Source organism: Diaphorina citri, unplaced genomic scaffold (genome assembly GCF_000475195.1).
Source record: "Diaphorina citri unplaced genomic scaffold, Diaci psyllid genome assembly version 1.1 scaffold1661, whole genome shotgun sequence".
In the NCBI taxonomy this organism is placed as follows: Eukaryota; Metazoa; Arthropoda; class Insecta; order Hemiptera; family Psyllidae; genus Diaphorina; species Diaphorina citri.
The window spans coordinates 43,343-61,758 of record NW_007379087.1 but is presented as its reverse complement, the minus strand read 5'-3'; the positions used below and the strand labels follow the sequence as shown (position 1 = coordinate 61,758).

General features: G+C 41.3%; 2 protein-coding genes across 2 annotated transcripts in view; one reads left to right on the top strand and one right to left on the bottom strand.

The window, feature by feature from the left end:
- LOC103516775 (neprilysin-2-like) overlaps positions 1-5,612 on the bottom strand; it is a 15,447-nt gene extending 9,835 nt beyond the window's left edge. The window contains exons 1-6 of the mRNA XM_008481763.2: positions 5,452-5,612; positions 4,774-5,010; positions 4,243-4,470; positions 3,465-3,674; positions 1,105-1,265; positions 382-703 (exon numbers count right to left, since the gene is read on the bottom strand). Of these exons, the coding sequence (XP_008479985.1) occupies positions 382-703; positions 1,105-1,265; positions 3,465-3,674; positions 4,243-4,470; positions 4,774-5,008 (1,156 nt within the window). The 5' untranslated portion in view covers positions 5,009-5,010; positions 5,452-5,612. The remainder of the gene's footprint in view (positions 1-381; positions 704-1,104; positions 1,266-3,464; positions 3,675-4,242; positions 4,471-4,773; positions 5,011-5,451) is intronic.
- A 7,836-nt stretch (positions 5,613-13,448) lies between these two features.
- LOC103516773 (neprilysin-2-like) overlaps positions 13,449-18,416 on the top strand; it is a 31,616-nt gene continuing 26,648 nt past the window's right edge. Inside the window, exon 1 of the mRNA XM_026829075.1 lies at positions 13,449-13,494. Coding sequence (XP_026684876.1) covers positions 13,449-13,494 — 46 coding nt within the window. The remainder of the gene's footprint in view (positions 13,495-18,416) is intronic.

The window sequence follows — 18,416 nt, the reverse complement described above, 5'->3', positions numbered from 1 at the left end:
CGTCTGGCTGTGGGACTATAAACAGGGAGGAGAACAGCTAACCCTAACCAGCCTAGCTAGCTGGCAGTTCCTCAAAGGATTCTCTCTACTTTTCAAGACCAAGCACAAATCCTCACGATGGTTGACTGCGGTTCAGGACGAGCCAGCCAATTTAACATGGCTAGAGCTAGAAACCATCACCCCGGTGTACAGCAGATACAAAAAAAACATCTTTTCTTTATTCTGCTATCGCCATTCGGCGAAAGCTAAAGCCGCTACAACAACACTCTATTTCATGTTCTTTTCAATTCTTACTTACCAATCGCCAATAGGCACCGATAGCCAACAAAAAACTCACCAATGGCCAACGAAAAACTTACCAATGGCCAACAAAAAACTTACCAATGGCCAACGGAAAGCTTGCTTTCACCGCGTCAACACAGTCCTTCCACCTAGCCTGTTGTTCACTAACGCCAGTCACAGCCTTAATGTAGGCCGATTGCCGGGCCCGGATGGCCTCCGTCAAGTAGGAAACACTATCAGCTGTCGCCCTCCACATCACATAGTTGGCCATGGTTCGTTTGGGGGTCGTCGAAAGTAGCTTCTCAAGGTCGTGAATGTATTCGGGCTCCATCACAATGATGGTTTCGTCATCTTTGAGTTGGGCGTTTGGGCTCAGGATGGTGTTGATGTACTCCGTCCAGGGGATGCTTGGGTATCGTTCCTAGAATAAAAAACATTAAGGAGCGCGGTACCGCTCCGCCCCGCCAAGTCAAGAAAGTTTGACCTATAAATTAGAATAGAGTTGAATAAGACAATAATTTACTGGATAAAAGAATAGAAAAGAGTCGAAAAGAGAATGGAGTTAAAGAGAAGAAACCAAATACTGAATGGAATAGAATAGTACAGAAGAGAATGAAATAGTTGAGAAGATGGAGAAGAGAAGAGAAGAGAAGAGAAGAGAAGACAAGAGAAGAGAAGAGAAGAGAAGAGAAGAGAAGAGAAGAGAAGAGAAGAGAAGACAAGAGAGAGGAAGGTAGAAGAGAGAGAACGGAATAGAATAGAATAGAATTGAAGTGTTCCGCCACAGAATGCTTGGGTATTGCTCCACTCTTAAAATCTCACCTGCAGTTCTGTAATCTTCATTGGGTTGTACAGCTTGGTTGCGTTTCGTCTCTCTGTTTCGGGCGACGAGATATTAGCCAGCGCTATCTCAAAGTCCCGACTCTCTCTCAGTTCCTTTACAGCGGCCTCTCTATCGGCTCCCATAAAGACAGCTATGTCAACTAGAAACGGAATAAGAAACAAGTACAGCTAATACTGCCTAAGGATAATATTACACAGAATAAATATGTAATATACAAGCTGGGAGGTTTTGGAATAGGAAAGCAGGGTTGCCGCCAGCCACGGAATCTTTCGCCCCATATTATGAACAAGGGAAAGTTGTGTGAACATCGCACGACTTTTCAAATGTCTAAATCTCTAAATGCAATACCTAAGAGGGGACAAAATCGACAAAGAAACCTGTCGAAATTTCGAAAAAGTCAATATCAATGATCTGTGGGGGGTGTGATCCCAATATTTCATCATGAAACAAGTAATCAAAAGTATCACAAAAAATTGCTCAACAGATCACCCAAAATCGGCCCGCTCTTTAGAAATTATTCCAGTCAATTCAGTCGTAAATTCTTGGGATTGGAACACACTACACATTAACTTGCAAAATTTCATCGCTCTACGTCTCTACGATAAACCGTTCTCGAGATATTTAAAACGGATAAATAAATGGGTAGAATAACTAGAAATCTACCATTTCCCACTTTTTTTAATTCCTTTTCAACACCTCCTTGAATTGGGTGCAGATGTTGGGGCATTCGCGCGCGGGCGGACACGGGATGCAAGTATGAATGTGACTGTAATTGTGTGTATGTGAAAGACACCCCTATCCCTCTCCTAATCCTAATACCTACTTTATCACATATTTTTGTATTTTTTTGTTCTTTAATATTTAAACAAGGTTTTTTTTAGTTTTAAATGTTTAAACTATACCTACCTATGAAATATATCTATAAGACCTTGTTCAGACTGCGGGAGTAAAGGGACTTTTCAGTCTCATTCTGGCAGAATTTACGATCTGATTGTAAATCATTTGTGTAGAGTAGTGTAGACGATTGTAATTTGTAAATCATTTGTGTAGAGTAGGTAGTGTAGACGATTGTAATTTGTAAATCATTTGACGGTGGAATCATGAAACGGAGTATTTCTGTACCGGCAAAACACAAAACTGCGTATTTTATCATACCTAGCATGATTCATATTCTGTTCTTATCTTATCGTTATCGTTATCTTATCTAAGATAATGGTGTAATAAAAGTTAGAACCGTGTCCAGGATTTTGAGAGAAAAAAAAATTGAAGCTTGAAGGTAGGGAAAGGGGGGTGGCCAAGCCCCCTCGGCCCCAATTTTTCGCAGTCTGACGTACAGTAAAGGAGAAAAATGGAGCTCGAGGGGAGGGGGCCCCAAATACGGCCCTGATAAAAGTAGCAGCGATAAGCATACCTTCTCTCTCGGAAGAGAAGCAACCAGACATAAATAAAAAATCACAGGTAATAAACAGAGAAGTTCAGGACATGGCACTTATTTTTCCAAAATATGGCACTGAAAAACATGGCAATATGGCACTTATTTTAGAAAAAAATTATATGGCATTTATTTGTTCAAAACATGGCAAAAGAAGCAATTTTTTCAATAATCAGAGGCAACTATTTTACATTTTTCCTCGAAACGTCAAATGAAAATTGAATTTTTAACCTTTTTAAATAATTTTTCGCTGTTTTGACTCCAGATTTGGATTTTTGAAGACTTTTTACATAGGAATCGACCTTTCTTAGTACTTTTTTTTGCAATTTTTATTTTCTTTGTTCTTAAAGTTTTATAGGTATTTTACTCAAAAATACTTTTAAAATATGGCAAAATAAGCAAAAAATCAACTTTTTTCTACACTGGTAATAACGCTGGTCGCTACTCGACTAAGTACCCAATTTCCTCACAAGGCTGAGTGCACTCCGAACTCCAAGCACAGAGCGGAAAAAACCTCGACCCCGCCGGGAATCAAACCCGTGACCTCTGGCGTGCAAGCTTGTGTGATACCCACTTGACCACGGAAGCTACTTCAAGGGTTGGTACTATGAGTCTTTTTATGGCATTTTTCCAAATTTTGCTAAAATATGGCAAAATAGTATGGCGCCATGGCAATATGGCATTTGAACTTCCTTGGTAATAAAGTAAGGCAATGGAAAAATCATAGGATAGGTCATAAGTCATAAAGTAAGGCATTAAAAGAGAAATACATTAGGTGCATCGAAGGATAAATCACTCCATTTACCGCGAAATTGTCGCCAATATCCCGACCACAAATTTAACGGAGTATACCAGCCTGAATTCCCCTTGTTAAAGAAATAGCTCTTATACAAATCTCCAACTTACCCTCCAGGACCGGCCAGCCTCCAAGTTGCTTCAGAATGGATTTCATATGGTCCAACCCTTGCAGCTCAATCTGGGTCTCATTCATGCAAACCTTGTAAAAATTCTTAGCTAGTCGGAAAGGTTTGATGTCGGAGTCTTTGGCAGGCTCCTCAATGATCGTACGGATTTGAAGCTTTAACTGATCTCTGATAACGCTGAAGGATGATAGTTCTGGGGAATAGAATAGAATTGAATTTAATAGAATTGAATATCTGCCTCTTCTTTTCTTTTCTACCTGTGGTTGGGTGGAAGAGCTCCTTCAGGAGAATCCTGCCACATAAAAGAAATCTTTTTTTTTTAAATAAAATATAGAATTTTTTGATGTCGGAGTCTTTGGCAGGTTCTTCAATAATGGTACGAAGTTGATCTTCCAACTGATCGCTGATAACGCTGAAGGATGATTGACCTGGGAAAGAGAATAGAATTGAGATTGTTTTTGTTGTTATCGGTGTTGTACAGCGGTTCTCGACCTTTTTTCGCCCGTACCCCAGGACAGTCTCTCGCGTACCCCCCGGTTGAGAATCGCTGCTGTAGTCTAATGGTGATGGCAGATGCCTGAACAACACAAAAATGTCCTTGTAGGCAATGTAGGTAATTTAAATAAGTTTCCCCTTTTACGCAAAACACGATTTTTTTCCCCCGAACAACACAAAATTCCCTTAGGCAATATAATTTAAGGTGTTCCCTCTTATGCACGACACGATTTTTTTCCGAACTACAAGTGGAAACGAGGCTATACCTGGCTTATCATCTGGAATGACCGACTCCTCCAGGAAGCGTCCACACGTAAACCGATAGAAGTCCTGACACGGGTCCACCGACTGGTTCATGTTGCTCAGCAGCTTAGAAGCAGTGTGGATGCAGCCTTCAGAGTAGCATATCTCCGGAGCGTCGTCGGCGGAAGATTGAGGCTTCTGGATGGCTTTGGACTCATCATTGTCGGCTTCGGAGGGTTCTTGAGGAAGATCTGTGAAAATTGGTTCGAATTTTAGAAATTTTCGGTCATTATTCAGTAACCACGACAACGAAAAAGAAAGCTCCATTTTTGTGTTTAACCTAACCCTATAATACAACGGTCACTGCTCACATTGTGAAAGGTGGTTGTTTCAAGAAACTCTAATCCATGTTTCGTGTTAATATAGGCCGGGTGGCAAGGCGGCGCTTCAAACTCTCCCGGCAGAGTAAGAAAAAGACTTCTAAGAGCCGAAATATTAAAAATCAGGGAAAAATACTGACTGAGGGAAACAATACACAAAACGGTCCAACTTACCTTCCAAAAACGCGGGAATCGCCTCCTCACTCACGTCCCTCTTGTGCAATCGACTGTAGGCCGTCCTGGCTCCATCCAATCCATCAAACCCATCCAGGCTCTTCAGGAAAAATGTCACAAATAGGATTGACACAATTCCCCGCAGGATTTTCTCGAGAAGGGATCGGTGTCTCGAGAAGTTGGCTTTGGGCTGGATGGAAAACGGGGTGTAGCCGCGCGCTTCGGTTCGGAACATGGCTGTAACGGATTGTCGGGCGCGGGGAATGAGATTGGGTTTTAACATAAAATAAAAAAAAAAAAAAAAAAAAAAAAAAAAAAAAAAAATCAGTAAAACATCAAAACTCTGTTCCGTGTTGATTTATGCCGGGCGTCTCTTCAAACTATTGACGTAGGTTTTTTTTTTTTTAAGAGGTTTGACAGAGGGAACTGTAACTGCTATGGTCTTATCGTCCCGAAATCGAAGAGAGAAGGAAGACAGGATAGGAGAAAGCCAGCCGTTCCGAGAACGAACATTATCCCATCAGGATAAAATCCGACCCGGGCGGGAATCGAACTCGCGGCCCAGCGCTTACAAGGCAGACGCACTACCAACTAAGCTAACTAGGCTGGCAAAAATAGATAAAATGTACTTCTAAAATTTAAGAAAAAGTAAATAATAAAAACAATTTGTTTATCTACCTTTTTATTTTCTCAACACACATGCAAAAAGTTCTCCCAAGTTAGAAATCAACTTCTGAAGTCCAAAACACCTCAACATAAACTGAAAACAACAAACCGACTCTTACTACCTAAATATGACCTAAGAAACCCGACTGAAGCGATTTCGATTGACCAAACAACTGATTTCAAAGGAAAAAAGGTAAAAAAACAGTAAAAAATCGATTAAAAGAAAGGAGAAAAAAATTGATAAAAAAACGATGAAAAAAGAAACAATTAAAACTGATTTAAAAAAGCACTAAACTAAAATAAATAAAATCTATCCGAATTTGGCATTAAACAAGCTGGGTCCGTCCCTCCGGGATTTTTTTTAGCCCGTAGTTTATTCGATCGTGATTAGAGAAAATCAGTACCTATGTACCTACCTACCTAATTTGTTTCATATTCAGTTTATTATCATTCTTGATTTGATTTTTTGATTTTACTTTCATGTAATGATTTAAAATCAAAGCCCGTTCTCCCTTTCTTCCCAATATAATGTTTAAGTCACCCATCCATTTATTGGTCTTCCTCGGCGTAGCTTAACATAGATAACGCTAAAACCGGTCTTAAATGATCGACTGAAGTGTTATCTAAAACTTTCTTGAGTTCATAGGTCGTCGCGACAAATTTCGAGATCAGAGCTCATTTGTGTGAGAAAATGTAAAAAATTGGTTTTCCCCATTCGTTTTTATTCTTACTAGTAAAGTAGTGCTGCCCAGAGCCTTTCTTAAGAAAGCCAGGTCCGCCTATCAGGTCTACCTGATATTGAGTTGCTGGCCTTAGAAGCTATATAGCTTACCCCGGCCGCCGGCTAAACTTTAGTCCCGAAATCAACGAGAGGAAGACAGGATTCTGAGAACGAACTTTATCCTGAATAATATAATTCGCCTCAGCCAGCCTAGTTAGCTTGGAGGCTAGCGCCCGGGTGAGATTTTATCCTGATGGGATAATGTTCGTTCTTGGAACGGCAGGCTTTTCCGTGGTTTGAAATCAATAAATCATCATAAACACTGAAAAAAAGATTACGAATATTATTTTCAATGGTGATATAGAGGCCCTTTTTCTTAGGAAATTCTGCAGTTTTCTGAACCACCATAAACCTATAACTATAAATGCTTTATAGTACCGTTTTTATTGAGTATTACCAAAAGCTATAATCAGATTAATCAGTATTGAGTATCTACCTACCAATATTATTTAAAGTAGGTAATTAAATTTATAGACTAAAATACTAAAAACCGATTAACCAAGTACCAACAGAGCCAAGCTAGTCAGGTTGGAGAGTAGCGCGTGTGTCTTGTAAGCGATAGGTTGCAGGTTCGATTCTCGCCCGGGCCGGATTTTATCCTAAACAGATAGGCTTCTTTCTAGGAAAGGCTGGCTTTTTCCTATCCTGTCCTTCCTTCATTCTCCGTTTTTGGAACGATAAGATCTAAGGAGTTCCAGTTTCCTCTATCAAACTTCCAAATAATACTTCTTATGTACTAAAATCTCATCCTTAACTCTCTTTCTTTTCACTCTTTCAAAGCATCCCTGACTGAAGCGGTCAGCGAAGGGTTATTTTCCTCCTAATTTCCTCGAAGACATTCCTTAGATTTCCGGACGATGTTTGCCCCGCGGAGGGGGGCGGGGTTAGTCTTAGGCCAGCCACTCACCATCAGGTAGACCTGACAGGTACGGCTGATCAGGTCCGCCTGTCAGGTCTACCTGATAAGCACACACACTATGAGAGAGACCTGACAGGTAGGGCTGATCAGCTCCGCCTGTCAGGTCCACCTGATAAGCACACACACTATGAGGGAGACCTGACAGGTACGGCTGATCAGGTCCGTCTGTCAGGTCTACTTGATAAGCACACACACTATGAGGTAGACCTGACTGGTACTGATCAGGTCCGTCTGTCAGGTCTACCTGATAAGCACACTATCAGGTAAACCTGATCAGGTGTACCTTTCTATTTACCCACCCAGTGGGTATTTACCCACAACCCATCACTAAACACTACTATCACGTCACGTCACGTGATAGTAGTGTTTCTACTTTTATTATGAGGATTCTAGAAAGCTATACGGTGTAAATGGACAATATGCTATATTGATTCTTAAGCACCCATATTCAGATTGACCTGAGGAAAGAGATTTGGACTTGACCTCTAAACTGGATCTCTAAATCCTGTCTTCTATCTTGCACCTTAATCTGGGCTCATGCACAGGTCTACCAAGTCCCATCACAGTACATGCCATTAATATTTATGGGCATTAGAGTGAACTTTTTAGTTGTATGGCCGCCATACACGCCATACATACACGCTACGCCACTGCTTTCAGGTCTGCCTGTTAGTGAGTGGCTGGCCTAAGAACGGCCCTGGATCTTGCACCTTAATCTCTAAATCCTGTCTTGTACCTCTAAATCCGGTCTCTAGAAACGTTAGATGAACTTTCGGACCAGCTGATTTTTGAGTGGGTGCTAAAAGAAAGTTCAAAGAGGTTTGATCAGCTTAGCTCCATACGCAAAAAGCCCACCCAAGGCTTAGGTGTAGGAAAAAAACAGCCCTACAGGATGGGTGAAGCTTCTAAGAATCTACGATGGGTGAAGCTTCTAAGAACAGATGGGTGAAGCTTCCAAGAACAGATGGGTGAAACTTCTAAGAACAAATGGGTGAAGCTTCTAAGAACAGATGGGTGAAGCTTTTAAGAATCTACGAAGAGGTTTGATAGAGGGAACTGTAAATGCTGAGGTCTTATCGTCCCGAAATCGAAGAGAGACAGGATAGGAGAAAGCCAGCCGTTCCGAGAACGAACCTTATCTGTTCAGGATGAAGTTCGCCCCGAGAGGAATCAAACCCGCGACCTAGCACTTGCAAGGCAGACGCACTAACCTCCAAGCTAACTAGGGTGACTAATAAATTGTAGGTAGGTACTTACTGAAATGACGAAAAATTTAGTCTATGATTTTTTTTACTTTCCTTATCCTATAGGAAGGAAAGTAATGTAATCAGGTCAATTTTTTTTCTTTCCTAGATGCATATTATTATTTATCCTTTGTTACTTTCTATTACTACAGTATAGCGGAGCTATACTAGTAATGAAAGTATTGCAATCGGTCCAAATTTTTTGTTGTTGTTGTTGTTTTTTATATCCCTTTTTATTATTTACCTCGTCTGATGATTTCTCTCTAACCTGATTTGAATTTCAACTTGAACAAGTTTGGCTTTGGTATCCTTATTGTCTTTCTTTGGCTGAGGTTTTGGTGGTTCAAGATTTGGCTCTGTTCATTTCTTGTTCCTTGGCATCGAACTTTGGCCTTCTTAATAAACGTATTAGATAGGAAGATAGGTCTACCTAGGTACAATTTGTCTGGTAGTCACGACTGCTCTTTTACTATCCTTCCTAGTTCATTCCTAAAGACGTGCTTTATTAAACTGTCAGCTCCCATGGCGTAGTGGTCACTGCGCTCGCCTTGCACGGGGGAGACCCGGGTTCGATTCCCGGCGGGGTCAAGAAGTTCAGGATAAAATCCGCCCCGGGCGGGAATCGAACCCGCGGCCTAGCGCTTACAAGGCAGACGCACTACCAACTAAGCTAAGTAGGCTAAGATGTTTGATAGAGGGAACTGTAACTGCTAAGGTCTTATCGTTCTGAAAGCGAAGAGAGAAGGGAAATGGCCAGCTTTCTCGTATCCTGTCCTCCTATCGTTCATGCACAAAAAGCCCACTCTGAGGTTATTAGGTGTAGGAACAAACAGCCCTAAAGGATCAAAAAAAAGCAATAGCCACTTAGCCAGTCTAGTTAGCTTGGACGGTAGCGCGTCTGCCTTGTAAGCGCTAGGTCGCGGGTTCGATTCCCGCCCGGGGCTGATTTTATCCTGAACGGACAAGGTTCGTTATCGGAACAGCTGGCTTTCTCCTATCCTGTCTTCCTTCTCTCGATTTCGGGACCATAAGACCATAGCAGTTACAGCTCCCTCTTTTGTCATTCTCTACTACCACCTATTAATTTACATTTACCCTTTTTTTCTAGTTAAGCAAGGTCTTTTTACTGAATTGTAAGTTGTACTCGTTATCGGAACAGCTGGCTTTCTCCTATCCTGTCTTCCTTCTCTCGATTTCGGGACCATAAGACCATAGCAGTTACAGCTCCCTCTATTGTCATTCTCTACTACCACCTATTAATTTACATTTACCCTTTTTTTTTCTAGTTAAGCAAGGTCTTTTCAATGAATTGTAAGTTGTATGTATTATTCTTTAACCCATCAAAATATACGAGACCTTGTTTAGACTGCTGGGGTAAAGGGACTTTTCAGTCCTATTCGGGCAGGATAAACAAGGTATATTCTATTGAGATACTGTTCTGCTGTTTTCTACACCGAACCTAAATCGCCCTCAAGGTACATGTGCCAATTAGCTACCGTGCTGTACCTATTGAAAGTTGGTTTGGATACCGTTCTAAAGCTATTTAGATAATATTAGCATCCTGAAGCTAAGTATTTTTTATCAATCGAAAAAAAAAAACAGCTACCGTCCTAAAGCGATATTGAAAGTTGGGTTTATCTCCGTGTGGTGCCTGAATGCCTCTGGTGAAAGTATCCGGTCACAATATCTACACCTCTATACCTTGGGCACTCACCAAATCTACACCCAACACTCCATATCGGCGGTTAAGGAACAACAGAGCTTAACGTCTCTAATGACCAGTCTGTTAAAGTGTAAAGACCTATAGGCCCGTCCTACATAAGCGCAGTCGCGCGAGTTTCAGTAGCACGTAGTCGCCTGATTAAATAAACCTATGAAAATTCGAAAATGATAGAGACCCTCTGATGACTGTCTACACCCAACACTCCATATCGGCGGTTAACGAACAACAGAGCTTAACGTCTCTAATGACCAGTCTGTTAAAGTGTAAAGACCTTTAAGCCCGTCCCACATAAGCGCAGTCGCGCGACTTTTAGTAGCACGTAGTCGCCTGATTAAATAAACCTATGAAAGTTTGAAAATGATAGAGACCCTCTGATGACTCTGTCTCTGGTTAAGGTAGAAACACACTACCTTCACGTCACGTGAAGTCATGGGGAGTCAGAAAGATGTAGTTCAAAGTTTTCCCATTTATTTGTAGGTAATTTCATTCAGGGCAGCAACACTACTAGAGATGGGTAAATACCCGGGTACTTATTTTTGGGGTAAATACCCAATTTTTATAAATACCCGGGTATTTTCAAGAAGCGCCTCAGTCGAATTGTGCCCGGGAAATTAAAAAAAAAAATCAAGTGACAATGTTTTTTGTTTATTTTTCTTCTTTTTTTAAAATACCCGGGTATTTACCCACCCTGGGGGTGGATAAATACCCGGGTAAATACCCAATTTTTATTTACCCACCCAGTGGGTATTTACCCACAACCCATCACTAAACACTACTATCACGTCACGTCACGTGATAGTAGTGTTTCTACTTTTATTATGAGGATTCTAGAAAGCTATACGGTGTAAATGGACAATATGCTATATTGATTCTTAAGCACCCATATTCAGATTGACCTGAGGAAAGAGATTTGGACTTGACCTCTAAACTGGATCTCTAAATCCTGTCTTCTATCTTGCACCTTAATCTCTAAATCCTGTCTTGTACCTCTAAATCCGGTCTCTAGAAACGTTAGATGAACTTTCGGACCAGCTGATTTTTGAGTGGGTGCTAAAAGAAAGTTCAAAGAGGTTTGATCAGCTTAGCTCCATACGCAAAAAGCCCACCCAAGGCTTAGGTGTAGGAAAAAAACAGCCCTACAGGATGGGTGAAGCTTCTAAGAATCTACGATGGGTGAAGCTTCTAAGAACAGATGGGTGAAGCTTCCAAGAACAGATGGGTGAAACTTCTAAGAACAAATGGGTGAAGCTTCTAAGAACAGATGGGTGAAGCTTCCAAGAACAGATGGGTGAAACTTCTAAGAACAAATGGGTGAAGCTTCTAAGAACAGATGGGTGAAGCTTCCAAGAACAGATGGGTGAAACTTCTAAGAACAAATGGGTGAAGCTTCTAAGAACAGATGGGTGAAGCTTCCAAGAACAGATGGGTGAAACTTCTAAGAACAAATGGGTGAAGCTTCTAAGAACAGATGGGTGAAGCTTTTAAGAATCTACGAAGAGGTTTGATAGAGGGAACTGTAAATGCTGAGGTCTTATCGTCCCGAAATCGAAGAGAGACAGGATAGGAGAAAGCCAGCCGTTCCGAGAACGAACCTTATCTGTTCAGGATGAAGTTCGCCCCGAGAGGAATCAAACCCGCGACCTAGCACTTGCAAGGCAGACGCACTAACCTCCAAGCTAACTAGGGTGACTAATAAATTGTAGGTAGGTACTTACTGAAATGACGAAAAATTTAGTCTATGATTTTTTTTACTTTCCTTATCCTATAGGAAGGAAAGTAATGTAATCAGGTCAATTTTTTTTCTTTCCTAGATGCATATTATTATTTATCCTTTGTTACTTTCTATTACTACAGTATAGCGGAGCTATACTAGTAATGAAAGTATTGCAATCGGTCCAAATTTTTTGTTGTTGTTGTTGTTTTTTATATCCCTTTTTATTATTTACCTCGTCTGATGATTTCTCTCTAACCTGATTTGAATTTCAACTTGAACAAGTTTGGCTTTGGTATCCTTATTGTCTTTCTTTGGCTGAGGTTTTGGTGGTTCAAGATTTGGCTCTGTTCATTTCTTGTTCCTTGGCATCGAACTTTGGCCTTCTTAATAAACGTATTAGATAGGAAGATAGGTCTACCTAGGTACAATTTGTCTGGTAGTCACGACTGCTCTTTTACTATCCTTCCTAGTTCATTCCTAAAGACGTGCTTTATTAAACTGTCAGCTCCCATGGCGTAGTGGTCACTGCGCTCGCCTTGCACGGGGGAGACCCGGGTTCGATTCCCGCGGCGGGGTCAAGAAGTTTTGTATCATGCAATGATTGATCCGTGACTGGCTGTTGCGGGGCCCCATCAGCCTCGTGAGGAAAATGAGTAGCCTATGACATATAAATGCGCATAGCGGACCGGTGCCAGCATGGTAGGTAAACATTGAAGTGTTAGGTTTTTTTTTTTTTTTTTTTTTTTTTTTTTTTTTTTTTTTGTGATTATATTTTAGGTAGTACCTTTTTTTAATGCCAAATTTGGATTTATTTATTTTAGTTTAGTGTTTTTAATCAATTTTTATTCTTTTTTTTTATCAATATTTTTCTCTCTCCTTTCTTTAAATCGATTTTTTATCGATTTTCTTTCAAATCAGTTTTTGTTTGGTCAGTCCAAATCGGTTCAGTCGGGTTTCTTAAGGCAAAAAAAAAAAAAAAAAAAAAAGGCATAATGGGAATGGGGGCACTATGGGACTTTTTGGTCTTATCGGCCAGTAAAAAAAAAGATCAAAAACTTCGATTCCACCGAAAATCGCAGGTCCAATTAAATAGATATATGTAAAGACTTTCCATGCCAGCCTCGTTAATTGGTTGGTAGCGCGTCTGACTTGTAAGCGCTAGGCCGCGGGTTCGATTTCCACCCGAGGCGGATTTTATCCTGAACAGATAATGTTCGTTCGCGGAACGGCTGACTTTCTCCTATCCTGTCCTCCTTCCACCCGGGGCGGATTTTATCCTGAACAGATAATGTTCGTTCTCGGAACGGCTGACTTTCTCCCATCCCGTCCTCCTTCTCTCTTCGATTTCGGGACGATAAGACCTTAGCAGTTACAGTTCCCTTTATCAAACCTCTTTAAGAAAATAATAATAGGTAATGATAAAATCATTGATCCATTGGGACCGAGCGGTTCATTCATTCTGCTAAATCCATTCTGGAATACCTCGGAGGCTGGCCTGTCCTGGAAGGTAAGTTGAAAAGATGCTACATGTAGATCGCTTTGTTATTGTCCTTGAGCAGGGTTCTGCAGGAGTCGCGCCTTTTTAACCTAAAGACAGCTCTCAGATTGAACTGCAGGTGTTCAATCCTATGGAATCCATTCTGGAATACCTCGGAGACTGGCCTGTCCTGGAAGGTAAGTTGAAAAGATGCTGCATGTAGATCGCTTTGTTATTGTTCTTTTGAGCAGGGTTCTGCAGGAGTCGCGCCTTTTTAACCTAAAGACAGTTTTGGCGGTTTTCAGATGTAGCGACAAAACGGTTAGAGATATTGTAAATCGGTAAAAGAACATTCAAATAAGCATCATTCAATAGGATAAGGAAAGTCGTGTGATGTTCACACCAGATTTTTTTCGCGTTAGAAGTTAAATCTCACGCCGTTCGTTCTGTCAAGCCCAGTTCTTTCTGTACGATTATACCGGGTCAAGGATTTTTCGGACACAGTGTAAGTACACAGTGTACTTTGTCTTCTGATTTAAATGATCTCGTCTCGTCGATTTGTTAACAACTGATCTATTGTTTCTGGATTGGGCATTGCTCTTTCTCCTTCTCCACGTTTTCCCGTGTTCAGACGGGGTCGGCGTTTGTTGTCAGCCTCTCAATCAGCCTGAAGGTGATTGCTTTGGGTTGAAATTTGTCACTTAACCTCTGTCATTTCTTTAGCTAAGGAAATTTCAGGCTGGCATATCCTCCCTGTTTAAAGTCCCCCAGCCAGACTATAGCATGTATTTATTCATTAATGAAACTGCTCAATCTTTTTCCTAATTTCACCGAGACTATGATTTCTGGGACACACTGTTGTCTTATCTTAACGATTATTGTTTTCTCTCGCGATTTCCTAACAAGTGATCTATTGTTTGTGGCATATTGTTTCATAAATGAATCATTTCTCATTTCTGTCACTTGTTCATGTACCAATGCCAACAAATGAACAAATTGATCTCGCAAGGTGCGAATTAAATATTTTGTTTATGGTGGAAAACATTGGAAACTTATGTATCTAGTCGAAGTAGGTAGATTTGTTCATTTAATCGTAGCTTGATGTTAAAATCGGCGTCGCTTGTATTAAAGAGGTGTGTATCAACAATCACCAAAGTTCTCAAGTTTTCTTAGCTGGGTATACCAGAGTATACCTACCAATGGGTATACCCCCCTGATTAAGATATTACGTAGGTAAACTCGAAAAATCCGCCTTAAAACAAGTTCTTAAAGATCGCTCCTTAATCACAAATTCGTCAATATTGAACCCCAGCCAAAAAAAAGCAATAGCCACTTTTGTTCATTTAATCGTAGCTTGATAATTAAAATCGGCGTCGCTTGTATTAAAGAGGTGTGTACAAACAATCAACAAAGTTGTCAAGTTTTCTTAGCTGGGTATACCTACCAATGGGTATACCCAGCTAATTACTTTAAATATGAGATATTACCTACGTGGGTAAACGCGAAAAATCCGCCTTAAAACAAGTTCTTAAAGATCGCTCCTTAATCACAAATTCCTCAATATTGAACCCCAGCCAAAAAAAAGTCCCGCGCCTGACAAGTACCTAATTTGAAAAGCCACCTCCATCATCGAAAGCCGCGAAGTTCATACCGCTCCCGCTGTGAATCACAGAAACTTTCGCCCCGCTAAAGCAATCTGTCGCAGCCAGCCATGTTCCGAACCGAAGCGCGCGGCTACGCCCCGTTTTCTAGCCAGCCCAAAGCGAACTTCTGGACACACCGATCTCTTCTCGAGAAAATCCTGCTTGGAATCGTGTCCATCCTGTTTGTGACATTTCTGGTGATGGTTCTCCGTGATAGTAGTGGTGTACTGTCCTGAACGAGATTACCTACAATATTGTAGGAAAACTTTGAACTTCATCTTTCTGACTTCCCATAGGATAAACGTGACGTGACATGACGTGACGTGATAGTAGTGTGTTCCTATTTTAACACAATAGGTCAATCGATTTTATATAGGTAATCTTTTTTCTTCTTATTAGTGCGAAGGAACCGAAGCGCGCGGCTACGCCCCGTTTTCTAGCCAGCCCAAAGCGAACTTCTGGACACACCGATCTCTTCTCGAGAAAATCCTGCTGGGAATCGTGTCCATCCTGTTTGTGACATTTCTGGTGATGGTTCTGTCTGAAAAGTGGGGGGAGGGGGTGCTCCCCTATGTGGCCCGCGAAGTACCTCCGAGTGTAGCATGTGGCCCGCATACACATGGAAGTTGGAAACCCCTGGTCTAGGTAATACTTACCTACACCAATAACACAATATAGGTAATAGGTAATACCTATAACACAATCGTAGAATACCTGTAACGCCACGTGTGGCTGTTTGGCAAGTAGGTAATTTCATAGGTACCTACCTATAAATAATATTCTTAGTCATAGGTGTAGGTAGGTATTCACTGGATTCAGATTTGTGTTTTTAGCCCGTCCTTCCTTTATTATTACGATACTAACAAAAAAAAGGTATAGTGGACGGACTATTGTATTCGCTGCGGTGTCTTCTGTCTGTCACTCTGTCTGTTCCCATAGAAGGACTTATCCAAACCTGGTCGACCTATATATCAAATTAAAGGTCTTTTTACCAGGAACACGAAATGGTGGCCGAGCTGTAATCCAACCTTTCCGAGAACGAACGAAGCTGAAGGCAAGCGCGCTGACTGAGCTATTATCTATTTATTAACCTCAACTCTTCTTTTTCCTCTCTGTTACAGACAATGAACCAGACATGTAATCCGTTTCACAGCCAAAACTGACCGCTCAAGGCCCAGCAAATTGTAAATCCGAAAGCGTAAATCCTTCTGTGATAAAATCAACTCCCCCTCACCATATCTGACTATCTCACGGTCACGTTCCCCATTTCCCGCGCCTGACAAGTACCTAATTTGAAAAGCCACCTCCATCATCGAAAGCCGCGAAGTTCATACCGCTCCCGCTGTGAATCACAGACGCTGTGAATCACAGACACTTTCGCCCCGCTAAAGCAATCTGTCGCAGCCAGCCATGTTCCGAACCGAAGCGCGCGGCTACGCCCCGTTTTCTAGCCAGCCCAAAGCGAACTTCTGGACACACCGATCCCTTCTCGAGAAAATCCTGCTGGGAATCGTGTCCATCCTGTTTGTGACATTTCTGGTGATGGTTCTCAACTTTGTGCAGCTTCAACAACAAGAGGAGAGGTTCCTTAAGCCTCTGGATGGCTTTGATGCAGATGGAGCTAGGATGGCTGGAGTGTTCGCCCACAGTCGACTGCACAAGAGGGATGTGAGTGAGGTGGCGATTCCCGCGGTGTTGGAAGGTAAGAGGCCGTTTTGTGCTTTTCTGTTTCCGCTCAGTCAGTATTTTGGCGTTTAAAATTCTCATTCTCCTTCTCCTCTTTCTCCTTCTTCTTTGGCTTTATTTATAGCTTCTTCTTCTTCTAGCGGGAGTGTTCGCCCACAGTCGACTGCACAAGAGGGATGTGAGTGAGGTGGCGATTCCCGCGGTGTTGGAAGGTAAGAGGCCGTTTTATGCTTTTCTGTTTCCGCTCAGTCCGTATTTTGGCGTTTAGTTTCTTATTCTGATTCTCCTCTTTCTCCTTCTTCTTTGGCTTTATTTATAGTGGCAGGGCTCTTCCACCCAACCACTTCTTTTTAATCCTAAACAGATAAGGTTCGTTCTCGGAACGGCTGGCTTTCTCCTATCCTGTCCTTCTTTGCTCTTCCATTTCGGGACGATAAGACCTTAGCAGTTACAGTTCCCTCTATCAAACCTCTTAGATAAATAATAACAATAAAACAGTTTCCTGTGAGAAGAGAGAAGGAAGGTCGTGTGGCTCATTTAAGTGCCAATAATAATCGGAACTCTCTCTCTCGTTATGGAAAAGGTCACCCAATATTTCACGAGTGACCGACCAGGCCGGATGTTTCTTAACCTTGGTGGCACTGACGTGACATGGTTTGCTGAACCTCAGAGTCGTTCTGGGGCGATGAGTGCGAATACTTGAACATGGTCTCTTCAGTGACTTTCGGTCTTTTAATAGTCGGAACCTCAATCTGAATTCAGAGCTTTCAACTTTGTTTGTTTGTTTGGTATATTTTTTTTTTTTTTTTAAAAATTTTGTTAGAGATGTTATATGCTAAGTTCTCGGAAGAGAGAAGGAAAGTCCTGGTTTTCTGGAACCATCATATCGTTTTAAGGAGAGACACTTTTTTTTTTTTATCCTGCTATGATTTTTTTTTTAGAACTGGTTGGTTTCGAAACACAACGGTTCAAAAAAAAGTAAAACAAAGCCTATATACAACTACGTTCTTAATGGTCCTCTAGTTCTAGATTAGCAATCACTTACCACTCTTACCATCAAATCAAAAGAGAAAAAAAAAAAATGCTTCAGCAGAAAAGGATAAGGACAGAAGGAGAGAGAAAGCGAAAGTCCTGGCTATTCTGGAACCAGCATCAATGATAAGGGAGATAGTTGGAGAACCACTTTTTTTTTTTTTGGATAAAATAGCTTAATACCAAACAAACCAGTACTAAAAAAAATCATAGCAGGATCTTGAAATTGATTCATGGATCCGATATCCATCCGATGAATAGATGAATTACGCATGTTATTCAAATGTCATTCATCATTGAATTACTATATTGAACCATCATCATTACCATGATTTACCATCGACTCGACATTCATAGAACTGTGGTTAATCTATGCCTGGTGTCTGCAGAAATAAACAGTTTCGTGAATAAAGTAGTTTGTAGTAACAAAATTTGAGAAGTCACAATTCGCGCTGACCAAAATTCACCGAACGGATGGCTCTGGTATATCCATGATTACTTGAAAGACTGACCGAGCAAAAGGTATTTTTTTTATTAGCGTGAAACGAAAACTCAGTTGTCGTTTCACGCGTTTGTTAAAGTCAAAAATTAAACGGCGGATCAATCGAATCCAACTATCACGCAGACGGGAACATTCACGATCCGGCGCCCAAGCTAAGGCGGCCCCGCCTAAAAATAGGACTACCCTATTACAAGCAAGAGCCTAGCCGACCGAGAGGATAGGACCAGAAAGAAGAGAGAAGTTAAAGCCCTGCTAT